General features: G+C 41.1%; 1 protein-coding gene across 2 annotated transcripts in view; it reads right to left on the reverse strand.

Moving 5' to 3' along the window:
- Positions 1–1,634: 1,634 nt before the first annotated feature.
- The window catches only part of opcml (opioid binding protein/cell adhesion molecule-like), a 404,549-nt gene continuing 379,206 nt past the window's right edge, over positions 1,635–26,977 (reverse strand). For both annotated transcript variants that reach the window (XM_070982328.1, XM_070982329.1), the window contains 4 exons: positions 6,215–6,352; positions 5,658–5,778; positions 4,495–4,646; positions 1,635–4,104 (listed from right to left, as the gene is read on the reverse strand). In XM_070982328.1, coding sequence (XP_070838429.1) covers positions 4,004–4,104; positions 4,495–4,646; positions 5,658–5,778; positions 6,215–6,352 — 512 coding nt within the window. In that variant the 3' untranslated portion in view covers positions 1,635–4,003. The remainder of the gene's footprint in view (positions 4,105–4,494; positions 4,647–5,657; positions 5,779–6,214; positions 6,353–26,977) is intronic.

Below are 26,977 nucleotides of genomic sequence, written 5' to 3' on the forward strand. Positions count from 1 at the left end.
ATGGTAGATCTTTTGGACTGGTTAGGCTAATGCATCTGTTAGTATGTAATCTGAATGATACCTGTCAATTCTCTATGATATCAAATAATTTTGTTCTTAAAGCTGTGAAATTTTTTGGTCGCCTTTTGAATAAGCTGATACAAAACGTAGTATTTTATTTTGTTTAAGTGTCCTTAAATATTAACATGATGAATGGACTTTGGACGTTGGATCTTGGAGGTACAGATGTTGACCACTCATCACGCTTTACAACACACGCCACATTCACACATTCACATACGCAGTCATACTCAAACACCAGTGACACAGCATCAGGAGTAGTTTTGGATTCAGTAACTTGCCCAACAACACTTCGACATGCAGACTGGAGGAGCCAGTGATCAAATCAACGACTTCCTGAGCCGCACCTGCCCATGTAGTAAACATGATTGCATTTCATTTAGTTACAGTGACTAACCTATTAATTTTTCTTTGCTTTAAATTTCTCTGTAAAACACTCTGATAATCAGTTTAGGGGGTTTTAAATGTATTCTTGACAAACAAGATGAATTGGACTGACTGGACAATTTGCCATCATTCATTTGGAGTTGACTCTCTGGCCACCTGATAAAAAGTATTCAGTATCCAGTATTCAGTATCTCATGCTGCAATTTCCTTCATAGCAAAACAGTGAAGCTGCAGGTGGTACAATCAAAACAATTAGCTGAAAGAGGCTAAAATACATGGTGAAGCTAGGTGAACCGCAGTGTTGGTGATAATTTTCTGTTGGTTTGCCACTGCGAGTGACACCTTTCACATAACACATGCATGCGAGCAATTTTAATATAAAAGTACTGACTAATGCAACTTTAAATAAAAGCAAAACAAGAACTTAAGAGTGACGGGAATGTATGGTGTCATAGTCAGAACAAATGACTTGCAACTTGACTTCACATTTAACCAGTTTATGGACATTTTTGCAATCTCTCAATCAAATGATACGATGACTATATACCACAATAGTGACTACCTTATGCTGAACCTCCAGTAAGGTCAGAAAACATATCAAACAGGTCAACAATGCAGCCATCAATGGGACCATACATTGCAAAATCAAGTGTTAACAAAAAAAAAAAAAAAAAAATAGATTGACAAGTGAATTGTGGATACTGCAAACTTTAAATGCCCAGAGAATTATGCATTAAGGAGGATTATAGATAATGTGCAATGCATAAATCTAAAATCCTTAAAACATAAAAAGAAAAAAACAAAACAAAACACTGAATTTAAAAAAACAAGCCCCCTCCAAAAAAAATAAAAAAATAAAATAAAATAAAATATATATATAAAAATAAATTACAACTCACCGTCTTTCATGGTGTCATATGCAAAAATACACCTGAAGTAAATTCGAACATCACTTGGTTTTAATGGGAATTTTTAACAAGTTGATTCAAGCTTACTGACATCAATACTTTTCAGGTTTAATCTATCTGGAATGGTGAGGGTCAGAATAACTGAGTCTGGGTCTCACCTGTTTGTGTTTTTTGCAAACCTCTAAAAAGTGAAATCACACCCTGTGACATGGTCTGCCACTGACTGGTTCACCATCATTACAAGCACATAACTTAACATGTGAGGACAACAAAGGCATTCCCACGTACATGAATCTCATCCCTGTTGTTCTGTCTTCAAGATGCTTCTTACCCATAGGTATGCACAGGAGTGAACTGGACAATAGCAGAACCAAAACATCACATCATCAATCACTTGTGCTTTAAGTATATTCTCGTCACTGGAAATTTCTGTCCAAGGCAGACAATAAAATATCCCTTGAAAATGCATCCACTGAACAGAACACAACAATCACTTCTGCAGTCTTAAGAGCAGTGTCTTTTCTTGGGGCAAACCATGTTAAAAGCACACATTCATAACACCTGAAAACAAAAGGAGCTTCATAGCAGCTACACGGAACATTTAAGTTGACTTTACTATCCTGTTGACCATGAAATCTTCTAGCTTGTGCGATCAGTGCCTTGGATGTGGACTGGACCTGTGTTACAGCTCTACCCTGCCCACCCCAGGTGTATTTGAAATGAAGGGCTTTTCAATCAATCAACTTCTCTTAAACTTTGAATGAAAACAGTTGGATGATTAACATAATAAAATGTGTTTTCTAGTTGACTATATACATGTATATACTATACATGTTTGAGTATAAACCTTGATCACAAAGTTAATTTATGAATTAAATACATGAGGAAGCTCATTAAAGGAACTTACTACTGTTTTTATTCATCTTAATCCACTGCTATGATAAAATCAACTTAAAAACTTATTACTGAGATACAAGTAATAATTCATCCCAGGGAGCATGTCTGTTTTTATCGATCTCACAGTTGTTAGTTGTTGTTATGTTACTGTGGAGTGGTACTGTGCATACTTTTGATTTGTATTATCACACATCGATGACTTAACCTTAAAAACAAAGAAAGCAGTTGTGGAGTTTATTGTAATAAAAAGCAAATTCCAAGTCACTACCATAACTTTAAATATTATACAGATATGAATAAAAAGAACCACTGCCTGGACAGTATGAAACACAAATTAAAAAATCTTAAACTTTAGTATGTTTTTAATAAAAAAGACAAAACATGCAAAAACACTGGCATGGTCCTTTAAGTAGTTCATCATTTCAAATTTACTGGTGGTGAATTCCTATTGACTGTATGCATTTTCAGAGACATTCTGGATTTTTAACAGATATTTCAAAGAGGACCACCATTTACCATACCATTTACCATATCAGAGCACTTGTTTTCCAATTGAAGATCAACTGAAAAGCAAGCACACAACAAATATATTATTTGTGATTATCTGCAAAATGTTTGGCTCTGTGAATCTAAATATCCTCAACTGCATAACAGTCTGCTGGTTAACCAAGTGAACTTGAGCACCTGAGATGGCTGAGAAACTTAAAGACTATTTATTAAATATGTTTGTATTTTGGAACAACTTGGAAAAGGAACAACTTTTGGAAAATTTTGCTTTACGAATTTAATTTTGTTTCTTCAATTAACAGCAACACTTTGTGAGAAGTCACTTCAGTGCCATGCTGCTAATTAGACCCACTAAACAGAAGCTTTAGTGAAGCCATGAGCACTACCTGTAGTTTAACTGTTAAGTGAGTTTTAACCTTTAACATTTAATTCGATGTGTCACTGTAGAGAGCAAAGCTGCATACTGACAACACTAAATGACACTTCACATAAATGTTTGACAAAATCTGATTTTCTGTACTCATTATGAATGTGCCGTGGAGCTGCTATGACACTGTGATTAGGTGTTTCAGAAATGTCATTTGACAGGTGTATGCATTTTGAAAAACAGTGCAGGAATTCTATGTACACATTTGTACATTTTCTACATACACTACTATGGAAATAAAAATTTGGATGCATTATGCTGTAGGACTTTGCCTGAGAAATCATGGTATACTATTTATTATTCCGAACTGTTTATCATGAAGGATCTGTTACTGTGTTTTGCATACAACTGTAAAAATACAGTAAAATTCAACAATCACATTGCATTTTTTCCTTTTTTGTCATTTACTTAAAAAAGCTTAATGGTATTGTACAGATATTGAACAGGACGTGACAATAATAATAATCTGAATGTACACTTCAATATTGGTCAATAAACAGTCAACTATCAACAGTTACATGTATTTTTTTTCTTTTTCCCGTTTCACATACAAAAAGATTTGGGATGACACAAACTCAGTAGTTCTACCATCATCAAATTAGTGCATGATTCAAATTTTTCCTCTCCTTGGACTGACGCCTCTCACTCTTGGCGAACCAACAGAGAACAGACTCTGATGCAAAGCCAGAAAGAAACAGAAAGAAAACTAAGGGTGAACCACTGCCGCTCCCGGGTTCCCATTCTTCTTATAGGACTAATTGTCTGTTCTTCTTGTTGTTCAATGCTGAAAGAAGCTTGAAGGTTGTCACATTTCACATCAGAACTTCAGCAGGCAGAGTAAGGGTACAGTCAGCAGGAGGGATACGGAGCAACGGGGCAACACTGCTGCCCCATTCACATCATGCATCGCACCGGGACCTGTCATAGAATAACACAAGACTTACTCCATCATCAGGGCCAGCACGATACAATTCAGACCAAATCAATGCTCTGCTTCAATATGAGCTGTGATTAACTGGAACACAAGTATTCATGCAGCTTATTTCTTCAGCAAAATAGGAGATTTACGTTGGTGCTTCAATTGCCATGGAAACTAGTAAATGGTAGAAAAGAGACGGTAAATCAGTGAATAACAAACAGGGGATGGCCTTCGAGTGAGGGTTGATTTTGTTTTTACAGTATGTGCACAGTTGCTACCATGAAAACAAGCAGTCGCTGAAAACAAATTTCAATAATTTTAACATAATTAACACTTTCATTCACATTAGTGCGCTTTTTGTATACACAGCATTTCTTTCATTTCCTTACCATAAAGGATAATGCTGGCATTAGTGATTCCCATGGTGTTCATGGCAACACAAGTATAGTTTCCATAGTCTTCTTCCGAGACGTTGAAAAAGACAAGCATCGATTGTTTACCTTGATTCTCTATCTTGACCCCATTTAGTCCATTGAAGAGCCTGTAATAAAGAGGGTAGTAACTGTCAAGGCTTCTGTGTCTGAGCAGTAAAGAAATTGTAACTGTGCTCTTTTTTAATCCTTTCAGAGACCACGTGTCTGTTTGCCTAGACCCTCTGACAAATCTCTCACAAATGCACTCTTAAATGTACTTACTTTTAAACAATTGCATTTTATAAGAAATGCATTCACACCTGAGGACTGTGAAAGAAAAAAAATCATACTACAGCAAACATTCTGAATACAGCTCATTGCTGTATTGAAGTAACTGTACATGTATTTGTGCACTTCATCCTTCTGTGCATGGCAACCATCCTTCTTTTTTACTCATTGCATTTCCTATTCCTCTGCACTGCATTGTCTTATTTCATGTTTTCAGATGCCAGTCATTTCTTTTATCAGCATCCTCCATCTTTTTTGTTCTTGAGGACTGATTTTTTGTTTTAAGAACTGACGCGCAATGCTGCCGTAACCGTCAGGGAACATTTAACAGTGTAACATAGCCTATGTTTACATCAGTTTGCCAGCTCTGGGACTGCTCATAAACATCTTTCCAGTTTCCAGCCTTCAGCTGGAAAACACTGCATATCCTGTAAATCTCCAAGCCCCACACCCCACTGACAGAAACCAATTACAGTGTAAAAATAATAATGGTTGCCTTTGGTGTCCATGCCTGTTTTGCAAGTGATTTGACAGAAGATATTTTTTAATGAAAATTCAGAATTTTCACAATATGATTATAACAGAATATTTTGAGAGAAAGAGGAGAGAAAAAATAGGCCATGAAGGATTATCCCATTACATCAAAAAGCACATCTTATTTTAAACATGTGTACAAAGCCATCACTTATCAACAATGATGACGCAGTCTAGCTCATTTCAATTAAAGTAAGTCCACAGCCTGAAGCAGAATAGGTGTCTTTCTGTGTCTGTAATACTGAAGTATTACTGACTGTGCTACTTCAAACAATTCCAAGCCTGTAGAAATCACAGAGCTCAGAAGATAAACTTGCCTGCGGTCTTCTTTGTACCACTCAAAATCTGCCCTCGGGACAGCAGAGGCTTCGCATTGCAGGACTCCTTTTTGTCCAAGTGGAGTACCCGTACTCCTCGCTTTAGAAATGAAGGGGGGATCTATTAAACAAATGAATGAAATGAGTTTTATACAATGGTGTCATATAGAGAACATAATTGCATTGCCATTGCTTGGTATTCTGGGCTGCTTATACTCCTATTTCTTGTGACAAGTAAACTGACACAATGATGAACAAGCAGCAGCATGAATACAGACTAGGAGGGGGCTTGTAACATTATTTGCAACAGCATCCAGTTGAATTTTCACTCAACCATGACAAAATATACATCTAAAATCAGAACCCTTCATGACTCTATGTGTAGAAATCATTTGTTATTCCAGGTATAACTATTACAGCAGTTGCTTATGTCGTAACCTATGCCCACAGTTTAATGACCCCCCCCCCCCCCCCCCCCCCCCCCCACACACACACACACACACACACACACACACACACACACACACAACAATGAATGTGATAGTGTTGACCCTTACAGTTGACAGTGACTTGCACTGTCCTGACATCGGGGCTTGAGATGTCATTAGAAGCAATGCATTCATACGATCCTGACTGTTCTTTGGTGATGGCTGTCAGTTGCACATGTTCTCCCTCCGTTACAAATTTATGGGTGCCTGTGGAGAAAGAAAGAAGCAAAGGAAGAAGTGCATGATTAAATAAGTCCTAGTATTGACAAGTAAATGACCTGTAATGACCTTGAAACCTCTATCTACTGGTGCATATCTTGTATTGAATTACAGCAGCTTCTAATTGACAGGCATACAGTATGCTGATCAGATCATTGCCCTGAAGTGGTTTCCTTAGCCTGCATATGCTTAACAGTACCGGAATTTGTAGGGCAGTACCAGGGGTTATTTGTCCTGCAGCTGTTTGTCTTCTAGCTTTTAGTGTGGCTCCAGCAATGGCCAGGCTAATTGATGTGTCATTCCACCATTAAAGTCCAGAGACAGAGATATCTCATCAACCATTAGGTGGATTCTCATGAAATCTGGTTTATCCATGTGCAATCATGGTCTCCAGAGGAGGACTACCAGCAGATTACACTTTCTCCAACACGTTGGTTTGTGACAACATGCAAAACTGATGATATTCCCATCAGCCTCAGAGGCATTTTGTGTTTAATGCTAATTAGAAAACTGGGATGATTAAGATTGTAAACATTTCCATTTTCCATAGTGAGCATGTTTGTGTTTACTTCAAAACACTCCTGTACCTAACGCATGCTTTGGGTAGCTGTACAGTAACCTTCCAACTGCCAGCCTTTTCATTTAACAAAAGCTTGCCTGTAAAGTTGTTGGAGTGGTTTGCCCCTAAAATGGGCCAAGCTTTCAAAAAGTTGGTTGCCACTTATGGTTACCGTAATGTAACCAGTGTTGTGTTAGACCCTCCCTCCCTCCTGACAAACATGCACCATCCATTCACCCAGTTTGTAAATCTATAAAGCAGGCTTTCTGTTCTGTTTCTGTTCACCTGAGTAATTTTCTTAGACTTGCCAAAAATCCCTACAGACTTGCAAAGGATATTATACAACTGATTTAAACAGACTGAGTTGACTAGTAAACTGACTTATTAAACATATAAAGGCAGTGGGTTGCTCCTTTATGCAGCGCACATATATACATTTAGTGCCTGATTATCGATTAACTTTGAATGGACAGTAAAAGGCTGTTTGCTGATATTGTATGGTACGATTAAGCCTCATGTGTTTTAAATAGCCAGTTGTCTTTTAAATAGAAGACTACAAGACTAAGCCAAAGCAGCAGAGTAGAAACTGGCTAAAAAAATAAGAAGTTATGAATACCCTATTTGTAACACACTAATTGGTCACTAATTGCAAAGTACATGTTGTTCTTTTTTTTGTGGGGGGGGGGCTTTTTAGCCTTTATGATAGAGACAGCTGAAGATGTGATAGGAAAGGGGGCAGAGAGAGAGGGGACAACACACAGCAAATGAGCAGCAGGTGGGAGTCGAGGTGCGGCCACTACAGTACATGGGGTGCACACCCTACCAGCTGAGCTATGGGGCACCCCAGTACATGTTATTTTTATATGATGATGTCTAAACAAATTATCCTTGTCAGATACTTTTATTTAAGTAGCAGTAGCACGTTGCCCCTGAATTTGGAATTTGCTCTGTTTCCAAATTTCTCCATAGGGCAATGTCAGCTTAGGACATGCACTCATGGCAAAAGAAAATAAACTAATTGCATCGAAACAAGCCCACTTGAGTAACACCACAAATTACCCCTGACACCTGCAATGTTAAAAGCATGTTCTGGTGACAGAGAGACCTTAAGCTGTTGCTGCGTGGGTGCGAAAATGGATAGGAACACTAATCCCAATCAGTAGAAATGTCAATCCAGCAATATCTCTACATTAGCATAATATCATTATGTTTTCCAAATCCTCAGACACTGTTGCAGCTGGCTGGGGATTCACTGAAAAGGTTGTGGGCTAGGGATAATCAACTTGTTGCACATAACCAGGGAACAGCTAGCACAGGTAATTGAACATTTTCATCATGGATAACTATATTAGGCAAACTGTCGATGACAAAATGCTGTTGAGTTACTAGCTCGTAGTGTGAGACTGCTTTAACAATGGCCAAGGGTGGAAGGGAGTGTACTGTCAAAATACAACTTAATTACCTCATTGGCTTTGTACTACACTGGATTCTAGAATTGCATATATATTGCATTATTGTGTATTTTAGTAAACAATGACTTGAAAAACCTACAAATGCTTGCTATGTAAATGTAAGCAGATGGTATATTAACTAATAAATGTCTGAAAATTAGACTACCAAACTATCCAACATATTTTTGTATATATATTATTGTTGTTCCATGTTTATATGCTGTTATATTTTTGAGAACATTCTTTTTCTCCTAGTTTTCATTCTCATCCTTATTCTTCTTTATTGTATATATTTTATGTTTATGTGTATGTTTAAACTGCTGCTGCAACAAAAGAATTTCCCAAATTGGGATCAATTAAGTCAAAGTCTAAGTCTAAGTCTGATAAAGGCAAACTTAATTTACTTGCTTAAACTGGGCAAATTTTATTCAAACAGACTCAAATTAGTGATATTGTGGAATCTGTCCAGCCAGAAACCAACAGTTGCTTCAAAAAGTAAAATGATAATACACTGCAATATTTATAAAGTTCCATCTTGGTTCATAAAGCAGTTGCTAAAAAGTTGTATTCAAAATTCTGATAGTTTTCATCACAATTAATGCGACAAGTACTGGTTTGTGGGTTTTTATCAGCTTTCTGCTGATTTCCACTGAATCCACCAATGTATGAGTGTGTGTATGCATGTGCTCATGATGCCCTGTTAAGCATAATATGTCAGCATTCAAACAACAATTTTACTACAGAGCTGAATTGAAAAGGATACAATCAATTCACTATTAATTCCTGTTGAGGAACTTGATCGTTCCACATCTAGTACAGAATACTCAGCAGAGTAGACAAAATGTGGAAGTTAACAGAAGGTTAAAAGTAAAAAGATTCAAAGATGTTGAACTAAATTATCCAGATGAATGAATATAAAGAACTCATAATCATCAGATATTACTGCGGATGAATGAATATAAAAACAATCATCATCATGATCAACACCCACATGAGTGGTCTGCAGCAATAGCCATAATTCCAGCACAACAGTAGTGCCAGTATAGCATGACTAGATGACTAATAAGAGAGCCATTAAAGTACCAGGTAGCAGCCAGCACAAATGACCGTCTAAAAGCACTCAGTGGAGCACCTCAGCAATATTAACCATTCGCTTAAGGAGCTCTGCTGCCTAGACACCACTTTGTGCAGCTTTTGTAGAAAAAATACTGCAGTCCAATTACAAGCATTACAATAGAAAAAACAAAGATAGCAGGAAACACCTTGGTACCATGAAAGCGATTGCCCTTGTTGGCGACCATAAGAACCCCTCAAGGGAAATAATTATCAACTAAGGGGACTTGTAGATGAGGAATTTTGGGTATAATGTTGTGTTCCCATCCTCTCTAGTGAAAAAGCAAGGTGGTGAGACCAACTGAGTGCATAGGTCACTCTTAGCTAACATCAGGGCTAAGAGGAGCACTGTTTTAATGGATGGCATCTTGGAAGAGATTTGGGCTACCACTCCAAAAGGGAAACCTCCACTGCGGCACCCAGGCTAAATCCCACTGTGGTGCTAGAGGACACATGAATCAACCCTATCAAAGGATGCACAATAATCAATAATTGGCAGGATAAAATGATTACAGCATACACCATTACCCCGGAGATGGAGTCAAACGGCTATATACCAGTGTCTGGAGGTAGGTTAGCATGAAAGGCAGAGGACACAATGTGGGATTGAAGCTTCTCTCAACACAACGCTGCTGAATAACAGACCCTCTACCCACGCAACACTCCCTAGAGGGAGCTTTCATGCCCTGGATAGTGTGCACAGCTGCAGGGGTCAGTCCTAACCTTTCCAAGTGCTAGTATTTAGTAGCCAGGCCCACAGTCACTGGCTTCACCAAGAGGTGGAAAATTGCACCTTCTAGTTGTGAGGGTGCCAGGGGAGCTGCCACATCGTCATGTATACTGGTGCCACTAGAATGACCACTAGATTCTCAAAGAGTGTTAAATGGTGAAGTGTTGTGTTTAGGCAGGATTTGGACCCAATAGTGATAAAGGGAGACTCAAGGTATGCAGGAAACTCATAGCTGGGAAGTCCTGGGAATAGCAGATGAGGCACGAGGCACTGAGGTGGAGAGCAGTTCAGAGATACGCTGGAGCGCCCAGAGCGCAGGTGGTATAAGTACAGCTTTGAAGGCATGTAGTGGTAGAGGCACAGATGAAACTTGGTGATGATGTTTGTGGACTAGAGGCTCGAGGCAGGTGGAAGCAAGAGGCTGGACAACCAGGTGGCAGAGACGCTGGGGCTGGAGAACTTACTGAGCATGAAGAAAAAGAAACAAGAGATCAAGTACTGGTAAATGACACGAGAGGAACAAAAACTAAATATCAACTTAGTCCACAATCTTTATGCTGTGCTTCATGGTGGTGAGTCCCATTTAAGTTGGAGCCATTTCCAAAGCCACCTGGAGAACCATGTCCAGCCTCTGCCAAAAAAAGTATCCACAGGAACCAAGCCCCACACCTCTCCACAGTACACCAGAAAATACTAGAATTTTTCCAAACCACCACAGTGAAGAATCAAGGGAGAGAAAGTACCCACTACCAGTGGAGGGCTGCCTTATATTCACAGAGAACCATGGTGTGCATTGCACATTATCTTGTGAGGCAAACAGATTCCACTTCGCCTTCCCAACCCTGTCCCACAATACCAGTGTGGAACTCATTTTCCACTCATTGTTTGAGGGACCAAACCAAGACATCTTGTCCACAGTGCAGGTCTGTATCATCAGGATGTACAGTCTGATGGAGAGCAGGTGTCTGTGGGACCACAGCAGGAGGCTCCTGGCCTATTTCTAGCAGTCAGGCCGAGCACTGAGTGTTGATGTACAGTGTCGCTGCCATGTTGTCTGTCCTTACTATGACAGTCTGTTTGTCAGCAGCAGAGCTAAGTGTTTTAATACTTTCAGTACTGTTAACACCTCCAGGCAATTTATGTGACAGGATGGAGAATTCTCCCATTTCCCCCACCACCTGAAACTTACACGTCGTACCCCAGCCTGGCGAAATGTACTTCCACTCAGCTGTCAATCAATGACTGGGTGGAGATTGGAGAACTCTTTGACTCTTTGACAAAACCAGTGTTGGCAAAGGCTATACAACTTCTACTGTGTGAAGTAGAAGATTTTCCGTTTCCGGCACCATCGCAAGTGGCAGCCCTTCCAGCAGCTCTGTGCGTATTGTGTGCTATTTTGTACTTTTTTGTACTTTTAGAGCTTTCAGTGCTCTTTTTTGTCACTGATTAACATCTATCCTATGGATATGGATTTTAACAAGTCTAAACTTGTTTATTCAAGGAACCAACTGCTCCTCCCGCCCCAGTGTGGTTCCCCAGTTACCTGACCAGGTGAGGAGGCCATATCAAGGCTGCAGAGCCGGCACTAAGCTAAAGGTTAAGCAGCTAGTGAGAAAGTGGAGATACAAACCTTCAGTACCTTCGGTTATCATGAATTGGCTGCGCTGGTGAAAAATGTCAAGATCTACAGGGAGTGCAGTTTGTTGTGCTTTTCTGAAACGTGGCTCATGATGAACATCCCAGATGCTAACGTGGAGCTAGGAGGATGAGGACGAGGACTCTACATCAACACAAGGTGGTTGGTGTAATCCTGGGCATGTAAGAACCAAAATCTCCATCTGCTGTAGGGACATCGAACTTATGGCTGTAAGTTTGCATCCTTATTATTTGCCCAGAGAGTTCAGACACTCCATTGTCATTATTGTTTACATCCCTCCACGAGCTGACGCGGAGGTAGTGTGTGACGTCATCCACTCCGCTGCTGCCAAACTACAAACACAGCATCCTGAGGCCATTATGTTGATCACTGGGAACTTTAATCACGTGACTCTGGACACAACACTACCTGCTTTCTTCCAGTATGTGGACTGTAACACCAGGGGAAATAGGACTTTTGACCTACTGTATGCAAACTTAAAGGATGCATACAGTGCCACCCCACTGCCTGTACTGGGGAAAGCAGACCACAACCTGATTCTGCTTCAGCCTCACTACAAACCAAGAGTGAGGAGGCTACCCATGACCACACGCTCATTTAAGAAGTGAGAGATTGCTTTGCAACTACAGACTGGGATACTGCAGGGGTTACACGGTGAGGACATTGAGGGAGCAGTGAATTGCACGACTGACTACATCAAATTCTGGACGTTGTTGTTCCCTTAAAGACTGTACGCTGCTATGCTAACAAGCAGCCCTGAATCACGAGTGACATCAAGGGCCTTCTAAACAAGAGAGGGAACTCAGAGTCCAGCTCAGGGAGGTGAAGGAGCAGTACGAAAGGAAACTGGAGCAGAAGTTGCAGAACAACAGCATGAGGGAGGTGTGGGACTGGATGAAGATCATCAGTGGCTGCAGCTTGATGCGGGGTGCCACCATCGAAGGAGATGTGGAAAGAGGGAAACAGCTGAACAACTTCTTCAACAGGTTTGACCACCCAAACTCATTCGCACCTCACAGTAGTACTGTACACCCCTCCCACCCTCTGTTCTCTCGCTCCCTCTAGACACCAGTACAGAGGAGACCATCCCCCCACCCAAGATCACAGCAGCCCAGGTGTGTGGAGAGCTGAGGAGGCTTCAACCCAGCAAGGCAGATGGTCCAGATGGAGTATCCCCTCGACTGCTGAAGGCCTGCACGTTGGAGCTGGGAGACCCCCTACAGTCCATGTTCAACCTGAGCCTGGAGCAGGGGAGGGTCCCTCAGCTGTGGAAAACATCCTGCATCATCCCAGTCCCAAAGAGACCAAAACCTGAGCAGCTGAATGACTTCAGGCCAGTCGCCCTGACATCACACATGATGAAGACCATGGAGCGGCTGCTGCTACACCACCTGAGGCCACAGGCCACGCCCTTGACACTTTGCAGTTTGCTCACCTTCTCCAGGAGAAGGTGGGAGTGAAGGACAACATTGTCTACTTGCTACATCAATCCCTCTCCCACCTGGACAGGGGCAGCGGTGTGGTGAGGATTACATTTTTGGACTTCTCCAGCGCCTTCAACACCATCCAGCTTCTACTCCTCAGAGATAACTGACAGAGATGGGAGTAGGCTCACACCTGGTAGTCTGAATTACAGGCAGACCTCAGTATGTGAGACTGGGGGACTGCAGGTCTGACACTGTGGTTTGCAGCACAGGAGCACCGCAGGGGACCGTGCTCTCTCCAGGCCTGTTCACCCTGTACACATCGGACTTCCAATACAACTCAGAGTCCTGCCACGTGCAAAAGTTCACAGACAACACTGCTATCGTGGGCTGAATCAGGAACAGACAGGAGGAGGAGTACAGGACACTGATCCAGGACTTTGTCACATGGTGCAACTCCAACCACCTGCACCTCAACACCGCCAAGACCAGGGAGATGGTGGTGGATTTCAGGAGGCCCAGGCCTCATAAGGAGCCTGTGACCATCAAAGGGGACTGTGTGGAGATTGTATGGACCTACAAATACCTGTGAGTGCAGCTGTATGACAAAATGGACTGGACTGCCAACACAGATGCTCTGTGCACAAGAGGACAGAGCCGACTGTACTTCCTCAGAAGGCTGGCATCCTTCAACATCTGCAAAAAGATGCTGCAGATGTTCTATCAGACTGTGTTAGCAAGTGCCCTCTTGTACACAGCAGTGTGCTGGGGAGACAGCATCAAAAAGAGGGACGCTACACGTCTGGACAAACTGGTGAGGAAGACAGGCTCTGTTGTGGGCACAGAGCTGGACAGCCTGACATCTCTGGCAGAGCGACGGGCGCTGAGCAGGCTCCTGCCATTCATGGACAATCCACTGCATCCGCTGCACAGCGTCATCCCCAGGCAGAGAAGCAGCTTCAGTGTCAGGCTGCTGTCACTGTCCAGCTCCACTGACAGACTGAGGAAGTTGTTCCTCCCCCACGCCATGCGGCTCTTTAACTCCACTCAAGGGGGAAAATGTTAAATGTTGATGTCAACATTTCTCAATGTTTTCAATGGAATCTGTACAACACTCTATTCAACATGCACCTTAATGTGCATTCTGTTTGCATTGGACATTTAAACTCTGGACATCTCATTTAAATTCCTTTAAACACTTTGCATTTAAACTTGCTTTCTGTTGCACTGGACATTTTTATTTATACTTGTGTATGGACATTTTTACCTTTAATTCTGTTTGCCTGGAATTCTTTACTTTTAATGCTGTTTGCACTGGACATCTGTACTTTTAGTCCTATTGCACTGGACATGTGGACATTTTTACATCTATCTATCTATCTATCTATCTATCTATCTATCTATCTATCTATCTATCTATCTATCTATCTATCTATCTATCTATGACCTGGGAGGTAGCCATACGGATTAGGTTGTCTGAGTAGAGCAAAACCCTGACCCCTTTCCTATGTAATGGCTCCAGCACCATTTTCATACACTTGGAGAAAGTGTGTGGAGCCAGAGAATACAGGAATGGTAGCCAAAGTACTGGTATTGTACTCCTTGGAAGAAGTGCAGTAATTTTATGTGATTGGGAATGAGCCCAGTGTGTTCAAACTCTTTCTGAAACAGGCCATGCTGAGATCACCACTAACTGATCCTGAATAGTGGGAAGTTGGGGTTAATTCTTTGAAGTCGGTAATGCATATTTTAAGTGAGGATTTATTACTCATGAAAATGTGAGGAAGTCACTGGGCTGTACCTGCTGTACTGTGTGCGTGTGTATGTGTGGCAGCAACCCTTTTTTGTGTCGGAAGCATGTGCAAGAATCTGTGAAAGAATATGAAAAATGCTCAGTGGAATCAAAAGTGGACTGACTGAGACTGTTCTGAACTGCTTTTTAAGAAAAAGAAGTTTGACCTGAAAAGGAGCATTGTGTTTCCTTTGCCACTGCCACGGCTGTGTTTATGAGATGGCTCAGCAGGTGATTTGGACCAAGTGCATGCTGGCAGCTGCTTCTTGGTGGAGTGGGGTGTGCTGAACCACCACAGTGCCACAGTGGGTGCTTGTGGAGGCATGGCTGCACCTCTTACTTGAGTGATGATCTTGGCAAGGCTGAGGTACAGCTGTGACCCAGGAGTTCCTTCTTTTCACCCTCTCCATTTCCTTGACTACTTCATGCAAGAGAACTGTGGCTTTGGAGGAGTTGTCCAAACAGTCCCCCGAGGAATACGGGACCATCCAGTTGTTCCTTCTTAATGAGAGGGGGGGAGCTGAGACATCTGCAGCCAAATATTTCTCTTCATCATAAACTGCCACACCATAATCCTGGATGCAGATACTGTTGAGCACTGATGAGAGTCTGGACAGCTGTCATAGCCTTCTCAATGTCATTTGCTAGAGCTCCATGAAGCAAGGCCACAGTGGGAACATCTGGCCGGAGCTTCTTGTTGTAAAAGTCCCCACCTAGGAGGCCATGACCAGGTGCAGACTGCCAGCATTGTGATACCACTCAGATCTGCCACCTTCCTGAACAAACCCAGTAAGTCCGTTAAAAGTCCTTTAGCAGCCGGCATACAGCTACCAACTGAGAGAAGGAGCCATGTGGTGTAGCTCCTGGCCATTGTGGAGATGTGGAAAGCCTCATATGCAGAGGCCTGTCCTTGTAATCAGACCCCATGTCTCCCAAATGGGAGACAGGAGAACCGGGAAGAGAGCCTGAGATAGAGGAAGCCAAGAATTCTGACTTGTGTCAGCTGTCTGTGTTCCTTTCTTGGATGTCTGAGAAGTCAACTCTGATGATTAGCTTGTCTGTCTTATTCTCTGGAGGGACGCCGCCATGGTCAGATTTTATTACTGCCTCCCTCCATCTGAAGCGCTGTGAAGGTGTCCGCTTGCCGCTGAAGCTCCTGCACTGGCAGCATAGTTAACGCTAGCCCGGCGTACTCTGCACAAAGGCAAACCTTACAGCAGCAGTGAAGTTCTGCCAGCAGGATCCAGCAAGTCTGACAGGTTGGGTACATGTGGACAGCTTCAGAGCAACTGAACTTTTTCATCTTGTGTTTTGTTCTTCAACTGTTGACTGCTTGATGCTGAAGAAAATTTGGAAGCAGAGCTCAGGAACAGTGTTATCCAGGTGATCTGGTTTCTTCAATCCAAAAACAAGAAGATCATAATTGTAACATAAATGTAGGATAAATGGATATAGAAAATGAGTCTGACATAACTGTGAGTCAGATTCACTAAGAAAATGTCAGAGCACAAATGGGATTTGTTTAAGATCAGAAAATAAGTGATTACAGATTAAGCTCTTCCCACGTTTGACCACAGTTCAAATAAACCTGAGAAAAACTAATGAAACAAATCTTATGGTTTAATTGTATTATTGATGCGACAGAATTTATAAAGTTTATGAGAAATGATTCAGACAAAGAAAAGGCATATAACAAATCACAAAATACCACAGCAGCTCGGAGAACACTAGGTTGGTAAGGGGGGGTGGAGATGTTGATATGACTGATGTCTCTCAAGAAAACTGACACAAATGCAGCCAGATGCACACAGGAGGACTAAATGTCATGTGTTTAAGTGATTTCACAATGTACTGAATGCCAAGGTCAAACTGAATTTTAATGAATGCAAACCATACCATGTCCCTTGTTCGGTTCATGTTGCATAAGAATGTGATGTAATGTAATATGAAGTAATATAACATAATATAGTTTGATCTAATATAATATAATATGACATTACATAATATAATGTTATATAACATTACTCATTTTCTAGTTTTTCATACTGCCGCTTTCTTATTTATTCATTTTATTACCTTTACCTTTACCTGTGATTATTACTTTTCCATTCCATATGAATATCATGTACATTATATATTTATTTTTATTAATTAATCTATTTTTTATTTATTAATTTTTTATCAGGATTATTAATGCTATTATTGCTATATATATTTTTTTTAATTCTAAGTGTGATGTACTGTATATTGATTGCTGTTATCATTATCACTATTATTTTCGCATTAATTAAAATTGTGACGATGACCTGAGCATGGAAGTGTGTGTGTGTGGGGGTGGTGGACTGGGCAGACCGGGGAGGTGGGCGGTGGCTTTGTGCCTGGCTCTCGGGTGGCGTGTCGGTGGCTCCGTTGGAGCCGGTTGAGGGGTGGGGCGGGCGGGGGGGGGGGCCTACGTCCTCTCCCACCTCTTAAAAAGGGGGTGGGAATGGGAAAGAATAAAATAAAAAAATAAACAAATGAATTTCACATTCCTCAGTGGACAGACTCCCTTCCCAGGGAGTTGTCCCAAAGGAAGAAAACTGGAGGCTGGACCTACAATGGGCTAGCGACCACCTCAGGGTCTGGACACGACCCAAAGCAGGACTGCCATAACAAACAAACAAACAGACAAAGAAACACACACACACACACACACACACACACACACACACACACACACACACACACACACACACACACACACACACACACACACTCACTCTAGAGCACACACACACAAAGACAGAACAGAGGGGGAACAACAGGCTGGTTGGTGGGCCTTTCGCCCGCCTCCCCAGTTTCCTGGTTTGGCCCCCACCCCTTATCACCTCGGTCCATTGTCGTGATACTAAATTTTGCAAGTCTTTGCTCAAAAAGATAAGAAAACAATTACTTTGATCAACCTCATCAACATAAAAGTTTACAGTATTCAGTGACATGTAATAACCTCTCAAAGCTTTAAATATCATTTGGACTGTACTAGTCACCACCAGATGTTCAGTATGAATGTGAATGAGTCACTGTAATTTCTATATCATAACTGTTAAAGCTTTCACCCAGTGTTCCATTTTCCATGTGGAGGGAGATGAAGATTTGGAAAGCTGTGACTGATAAGGAAAAATACCCCTCCCTATAGTTCATTAATCACACCATGTAATTGTCAACATTAATATGGAGCAGCAGCATCCTCCAACACAGGAACAGGCAGATAAATCTAAGTGTCATTTCTGCATACGTGCCTGTAATTATTTCAGAACCGGAAACAGGGTGTGTGTGTGTGTGTGTGTGTGTGTGTGTGTGTGTGTGTGTGTGTGTGTGTGTGTGTGTGTGTGTGTGTGTGTGTGTGTGTGTGTGTGTGTGTATGTGTGTGCGTATGTGTGTGTGCGTGTGTGTGTGTGTGTGTGTGTGTGTGTGTGTGTGTGTGTGGCCGTGTATTACTCATGTTTTGGAGACATAAATCAGTATGCACAGTGACATGTGCCTTCCTTTTGGGACAAAAAATGATTTGGGCAAAGGTTAGGATAGGGTTAGGATTAGGATTACATTAAGGTTAGCCAAGTCGTGGTTATGGTTAGGGTGCGGTTAAATCTGTAGGAGATGAATGTAAGTCAATGTCCTCTGTAGTGAAAGAAACATGACGTGTGTGTGCGTGCACGTGTGTGTGTGTGCACATGTGTGTGTGTGTGTGTGTGTGTGTGTGTGTGTGTGTGTGTGTGTGTGTGTGTGTGTGTGTGTGTGTGTGTGTGTTTTGTGGTGGAGTGGGATGGCCTTTTCAGAAAACAGAAATGTGGGACAGGAAGTCACTTGCCTGAAAAAAACACTTGGACACTTGATGTGAAGCAGTGTGTCTGTGCTGACAGCAGCCAGCAGGTAATTCTAGAGTTTCATGGTTTTGAACATTTCAGAGCCCTGTGGTCATTCTCTAAGATGAATTCTGTAACCAGCAGACGGTACTTGAAACAGTCTATGGTCCATTTGATGGCTAGATACTCCAGCTGCCCCGTTGAGGATGGTGTCTCCCTCAGGACTGGTTTCCTGCTGACATCGGCTACTGGCCTTTTCTCTCCTCCCTCACCTTGCCGTCACATTCCACCAGTACCTCTGCCTGAGGCAGGAGTCTGGGTGTTGAAGGGCACACTAAAGTTTAGTTGCATCTGCCATCGTCTTTATCTTTTTTTGATGACCTTGGACCACCTTCACTCTCCTTTCAGTGCTTCCCCAGGGAGTGAAAACACTGCTACAATATGGAGGCCAGTGTCACCATATCCTCTGGCACTGTTTGGTCTCAAAGGGGGTGGCTGGGTACAGGCAATCCTCTTACAGCACTTTCCTCTTGCACCTGCACTGGAAGCACTTTCCAGAGATTACACACTAGTTACTACTTTTTTTCATCCTCCAATGCCACTGTTCAGATCATTTCTCAGACAGAGAGATAGTTTAAGAAATCTTAAGAATAGTAATCACAGTCCCAGATGTGACAGTGTCAGGAGAAAAGGCTTTCCAGAGCCCCATTGTACTTATAAATAAAAAAAAGTTTCAGGTGCTGAAGACCTTTGGCTAACAACAAAAACTGTTCAAAAATAGTCTTTAAAAACAACTTAAAAAAACCCAAAAACAAACCTTAAATGAAAATCTTTATCTCCGAGGAGATATACACCCCTTTTCTTGTCCACTGACAGAGCCATGTAATTGTCAACATTAATTTAGAGGAGCAGCTCTGCTGAGATGGTGGACATCATCAGTCCAGGAGGTGCCACCTTATTTAAAGGCAAGATGGCTTATGCTGTATGGATGCTTTATTCAGCCTCTACATTAGCAAGGACCCATGTTTGCCCTTGTTACTGGGTAGTCTCTCCTCTCCCTTATCCCACTCTTCTGCAACATGACTAATACAGTGCATAGACGACAGGACTGGGCACAATTTCCCTGGCCATGTCCCATGAGGCTCTAACAATTACCACACTATTGCAGAGCTGCTCTGATAGAACCAGTCCCATGGGGTTGAGTACATTACTGCTGCAGCCAGTTTTCTGCTGTTTAATTGTTTGATGCAGTTCTTGCAGGTGAATATTTCTGCAAGTCTGCATTCTTGTGTAAATCAAACTCTAATTCAAACTCACACAGTAAAACTACTTTTTTGCCAGTCGGGCTATACTGGGAGAAAAACATCTGACAAAATTTCAAAATTAAAATTACAATCAACAAGGGCTGTGATTTTACCTGTTAATAAGCTGTGCTTTGGGGAATTCCGATATAAAAATCCTGTTTTTGCTGACCTCCAGTGCTTTGACTCCTTATCTTGCTGCAGTGACATACTGGTGGACTCCAGCACAAAGTGACATCACTACAGCAATCACTGTAGCAGAGATGCTAGGTAGCAGAGGTTGGGGATGTTGGGTTGAAGCTGACTCAAGTCACAAATTTGGCTTGAGAAGACTTAAAACTTGCTTGACTAACATTGATAAAATACTCAACTTGACTTTGAGGGTTAGGGACTTGACTACGATTTGAAACAGATGACTAAAACAGATTTGAGAAGAACAGCAGTTTGCAAGGTCTTTGCATGCATCATGCCCATTCAAAATCAGGAGCATATGTTCTTCCGGACTTACTGATTCATATTTTGTTTTACAAAATAAAATAAATTAGTATATATAAAATAAATGACTAAATTAATGGATTATTATTTTATCATTAATGAATTATGAAGATTTGATTTGATTTTTTTTTGTTATGATCATCATTTATGGAATCAGATTTGTGTCAAAATAATCAAACAAAACTTCTTCAATCTCAAACAAAAATAAAAATTTGAGAGAGAATAAAACTCACTGAAGCAAAAAAAAAAAAAGTGTCATCTCAAAAGTAAAACTTGTAACTTGCATACAAATTATTTGTGCAATTGAGTAAACTGGTCTTTTACTTTTTGTCATATCCTTTGTTTCTTTCTCTCTGCTCAGACTTTTGCTCTCACCGTCAGCTTTGCATTCATGCTGCCAGCTCTCTTGTTTGCGCTCCCTGAGTTTTTGTTTGCGATTCTGACACAAACCTCTCACGTGGGCGGGCTTTTTCAGGGGTGTGTCGCTATTGGCTAGTGAGTTTTTGAGTGACAGCTCAGTGCCCGGAAGTTGCTCAGTGCAGCACACGTGAAAAACAACACAGTCACCCTGGACGGCAGCACTGGACACGCACTACTTGAACTTGTTCTTTGGGTTTGATATGGTGTAAGATAGCTGTCAAAAAAATGTGTCCATATTTTAATGTTCGTATTTATAAAGTTAACGATTTGTTTGTCATAAAAGTTGTTTTACACAAAATTCTGCTGTCACATACGTGAGTCTGTGAAATTGGGTTCGGGTTACGATTGTTTTTATATGAGTATGAGTCTAAAAGCTGTGAGTGCAAAGTCTTATGAATACAACTAATTTTTCTACGACTACAAAGTCTTCACTGTGAATATGAATTCAAGTTTACGGGTACGAGTCGAAAAGTGCTGAAATGACGTCACTGAGGTCACAGTCAAGTCGCAGGGGAAAGTAATCGATCCGGGATTCCTCCAACTGCGCATGCGCATGCCCCAGACGCAAACATGCAGGGCAACGCCGCCAGCCCCGGAGAGACTTCACTGGTAAAGTCAATAATAACGTCCATAGCTATTATTGATTTCATAAAATCTAACCATTTTATACAATATACATTTCTTGGACTCACATACTTATTGCTTTAGCTTGCAAGCTAAAGATATTTACATGCCAATGAAGCTAGCTTAGTGCTATCATTACTGGGTGCTATCATTCATAATTTTCGAACAGAGCATTAACAATCAAGCCAGATTTGGGATGAATTAACGTGAACCAGTAACTTTGTGTCAAGTTAACACGGAAAGAATGAGAATGAGTGAAGGAAAAGAGTGAAATTATAAATTTGAGACAATAAGTTACTGGTCCATGTTAACTCATCCCAAATCTGGCTTGATTGTTCATGCTCTGGTCGAAAATTATGAGGACAGTGCATTTTTTGAGGGGTAACTGTTAGGATCCTGTTTTATTTTGGCACCTTGAGTTCCTGTTTTATTTTGGTAGGCTTCCCTTGTATGTCTTAGTTTCTTTACCTCCTGTATATTTCCCACCTCATTATCGTGACTGTGTCCACCTGTTGGGGCTGGGCGATATGGCTGAAAACTCTATCACGATATAAGTGTTTTATATCGGTCGATATCGATAATTATTGATATTTTTTATTACCTATTTGAAATAAGGACCAGGAGAAAAATACATTCAATTTAAACATTTTTATTTTAAATTTTGCCTTCCTCTGATTATAATCCCCTCAGCTATCAAGGCAGAAAGGAAAGGAAATGTCAACACAACCATGGAAAACACTCAAATAATAAATGTAAATAAAAGTGTAAAAATGAAAACAGAGAGAAACCTGAGAACTTTTTTTCTGCAGGTTTAGTGCAGAAAGTTCACAAGCTGATTCACCTTCTGGTGAATAAAATGTTTTCAGATATGTGCAGTGTTTTGTAAACATAGCAGAAACTGAGACTTGACATCTGTAAACAAACATGATAGACAGTACGATAAGATTGATTGAACTATAAAACCAGCCTAGACATATGAATAACTTTAGTCACTCTTCTTACTCTAAACATACAGTACATGAACTATTCAATTATATTTTTATTGCAAGTGTGTTAACAACAACAACAAAAAAAAAACATGTGTGAGAGATGTTTGTAACCTGGCTTCTCCTCAGTGCTCAGTGAAGCATGTCTTTAGCTATATGATATGTCGCTGCCTCCGTTATGTCTTCGTGCCTTTTAGATGATTTGTCATCAAGCAGATACCTCTGCATGGCGGTCAGCTGCTTGTGCGGTGGTGCTGCGGTTGGCAGACGTTGGCGAATACGGCTGCGCTCCAAACAGTGAGCACGGCTAAGGTGGTTAAATAAGTTTGCGGTGTTACCAGTCTTGGTGGGGACGAAAGTCTTGCATAAGTTACAGACCACGTTGGTCTGACTACAGTCCGACTTATAAAATCCAAAAAAACTCCATACTGGCGAGCTGACTTTCCCTGTTTTATCGACATTTTCTTTGCTCGCTGCAGGACTCACTTTCTATTTCTCATCTCACTCCTCGTGAAGCATCAAACACGAGACAACGAGATGGCGCAACCGAACTTGATAATGTTACATGATTGGTGTGTTAGCGTGTCACTCCCACTGATCTGATTACTCCCTACATTGCTCGGTTACCTGAGAATGAGTGCCTTTGTTCATGCAACCATCCTTGCTTCGCAACTGTTTCTTCCAATGAAGAAAAAAATTAGCAAATGTTTTATTGAATGCATTTTTTATATTATTATCTTGATTAAGTGTCTATTGCGAGACATATTGTTATCCCACCTGTGTCTGTTTAGTTTCCCTGGTCTATTTAAGTTTGTGTCTGTTCCTTTGTCTTTGTGGGAACATTCCCATTGTGTGCAGTTTTCCCTGGTTTCACTGTGAGTATTTTGGCCTAGTCATTGTTTTTCCCATTTTGGTTTTTGGATAGTTGATTTTTGCTGGCCTTACCTTTTGTATTCTTTATTCTTGTCCTGAGTGGATTTTGGTTTGCCTGATCTTTTTGTTAAATAAAATACCTGGACGTTCTCCGCTCAGCCTTTGGTTTTGTTTAAGTCTGCATCTTTGGGTTCACACCTTAATTTTTCCTTGCTCCATGATGCCAAGTCATAACAGTAACGTTATATGTTTCATAGCTGTTTAGTGCTAACTAATTAGCACTGGCCCACTTCTAATCCCACTAAACGATAGCACGAAACTAGCTTCATCAGCATGTAAATATCTTTATCTTACAAGCTAAAGCAATAAATATGTGAGTTCAAGAAATGTATATTTTATAAAATGGTTAGATTTTATGAAATAAATAATAGATATGCACGTTATTATTGACATTACCTGTGCAAGTTTTGAACTGAGTTCAGAGTGAGATTTGGCGTCGGCAGTGAGGGTTGGGGTGGGGACGGGAGTCTGATCTGATAAATGACACATAAATTGGTCCAAATAAAAATATTTATTAAATTCAGCATTTCTTAGTGTGCAAGTGTGTGTGTGTGTGTGTGTGTGTGTGTGTGTGTGTGTGTGTGTGTGTGTGTGTGTGTGTGTGACCAGGTATTTATCACGTTGTGTTTACACAGTCACATTATGGGGACTGACCTCCCTTATGGGGACAAAATGCAGGTCCCCTTAATGTAAATCATTAAATTTTAGGGTGCAGACTGAGGATAGGGTTACAGGTTAGGTAAGATTAGGTTAGGTACAGGGTTAGGAATAGGCAAATAGTATTTATGGTTATGGTTAGGGTTAGGGTAAGGCTCCAAGAAATGAATGTAAGTCTATGTAATGTCCCCACAAGTGATGTAAACACAACTTGTGTGTGTGTGTGTGTGTGTGTGTGTGTGTGTGTGTGTGTGTGTGTGTGTGTGTGTGTGTGTGTGTGTGTAATTATCATATCCAAAGCCAGATTTACCCTGGCTGAATATTCATAGCAAAGTGCCTATTCCACACCAATAGCTTGAAGGACCACGTCTGACATGTTGACATACGTGAGGGGATATTGCTGCACATTGTAGCTTTACTGTCTTTAGTCTCATGAAGAGAGTTATACATTTGCATCTCAAAACAATGGCTTGTGTTTAAATCTTCCATTTTGTTTGCAGTCCTTTGGATTACAGCTACTCCCTCTCTGTGACATTCCTGCTGCTTCTAACCTTACAGGTGATTATTGCCTCTTGATGCAGGAATGTGAGTGTCGTTTCACACCATTTAACTGGGGACCTGCATCATTTTGTTCTTTACTATACAAGTGGGGACTGTTAATTTGTTCAGCTCCAAAAAAATGTTTGACACACTTGAAGACTGATAATGAACATGTCCATTTTATTAGATCAGAGTGGATAATTACAAATAATAATTCCTAAACTACCACTGCATGAAAAGTCACATTTCCGTCAATTTCCGTCACTGTAAATTGCCGTGGAAGTTCTCCCTCAGCCACTGTGACCATGAGGTGTTAAAATGCAAATGTAAATGCTGCAAAGCTATACAAATGCAAATTGGGATTTTGTGTGTGTGTGTGTGTTCTGTGCCTACAGAATACAAAGATTTTTTTTCATGAGGATTTAAAAGTGTGTTTAAATAATTTTATAGGTTATATACAGGATAAGTGTCCTGACTCTCAAAGGCCTTTCATTTTCCACTTAAATTGATAAATCAAAATTGTGAAAATTAAAGCATCTACAGTTCTTGGACACTGGTCACAATTTTTCGCATTTTGCCACCACAACACCAGATGAACAATGCTTGTGTGATTAGCTTGCAAAATTCCAGCAGAGTAAGTCCACTGATGATTCTTTAAGTAGGAATAAAAAGGGAACACACCAAAGTAACTTTTCTTTTTTTATTTTCGATGATGTCATTTTAGAAAATCAATTTAGAAAATCAAAGTACCTAACAAAATCACAGCATGTTTTTCATTTACGCAACAAAATGGTCTCGCGAGAAATTCCGAGAGCGCGACCTCGCATATGATTGGACGCCTCCTCTGACGCAATGACGTCGGCAGAAAACGACCTCGGCGCGTCTGTGAACGCGAATCGAGCTTGGATTACAACAGTTAAGTTTCGCGTCCTGCTAAACTTTAACTCTGTTCATACAACGGCCGGACGTCGTCTTCATTTCATCCCAGAAGGCACTCCTTTGCGATGAGTGGACAACCTGGCTGCGGAGCGACCATATCCAGAAAGTGCAAACAAAAACTGCTGAGCGTCTTCAGTGGATTGTCTCGGCTGCTAACGCAGCTGATGGCGCAGTTGGCGAGGAGAATGGCCGTGACAAAAGCCAGACTGCTCGCTCTGGAGGAGCAGCCCCGACCGAACTGCAGCTGCGGAGACGAAGAGACGGGTGCGTAAGTTACGTACGTAACGTTAGCATTTAGTACCACATTGTGCAGTTTTTAGGGCGCCAAACCTTAATTATTCTTATTGCACTACGTTCCGAACGTTTGGTAATCGTTCACGTTGCATTTAACTTTACAATGTATTTTGTATTTTAAAGGAAAAGGTGCGACGTCTGCACAATAGTGACGGACACGACAGGCGATATGAACCTGAGCAGGGGTAAGTTAATAAAATGCACAGGAAATATTCTGCAGAATATAAGTAAACGTAAACGTTGCATGACCTGTTTGTACTTTTTGCGTTTAACAGACTAAACTCGCCCCACAACGAAACGGTGACGTCATATTTGATGGCGACTTTAACTGGGAGTTCAGACATGGATGGTGTGGACAGCAGTCTTTTAAACCCTTTCTGTTGTTTCTTGTTGTTGTTTTTAATTGTCTTAATTATTTCAAACCAATATATATTTTCTTCCAGCAGCCTGTAAGACATATTATGAGATGGTGTGGAGGAGCTTCAGGTATGCCCAGCCAGCTCTTTCAGTTCAGGCAGCAACTGTGAAGATTTCAGCTCGCAGCAGACAAAGAAGGAAGCAGGTAAGAGTCCCATGAATGCTGCTTTATTTTCACAACAATGTAAAAATGGGCTGAATTTTATTTATTATCTGCATTGTTTTTGACAAACATGCTCACATATGTTATCATGCGTTATTGTTTCTTAGCAGTACTAATATTATATTAATACCTGTATTTACAGCTGCTGGAAGCAAGAAGGAGTGTCCTAGCTCTCCAAACTCTGCCAGACACTGCAAGATAGGCTGGAGAGCGACCCAAAGTATGTGGCGACACACCACAAGAGGCTTCACATCGAGTCCCCTTCAAAGCGACAGG

The sequence above is a fragment of the Chaetodon trifascialis genome, chromosome 16 (genome assembly GCF_039877785.1).
Source record: "Chaetodon trifascialis isolate fChaTrf1 chromosome 16, fChaTrf1.hap1, whole genome shotgun sequence".
In the NCBI taxonomy this organism is placed as follows: Eukaryota; Metazoa; Chordata; class Actinopteri; order Chaetodontiformes; family Chaetodontidae; genus Chaetodon; species Chaetodon trifascialis.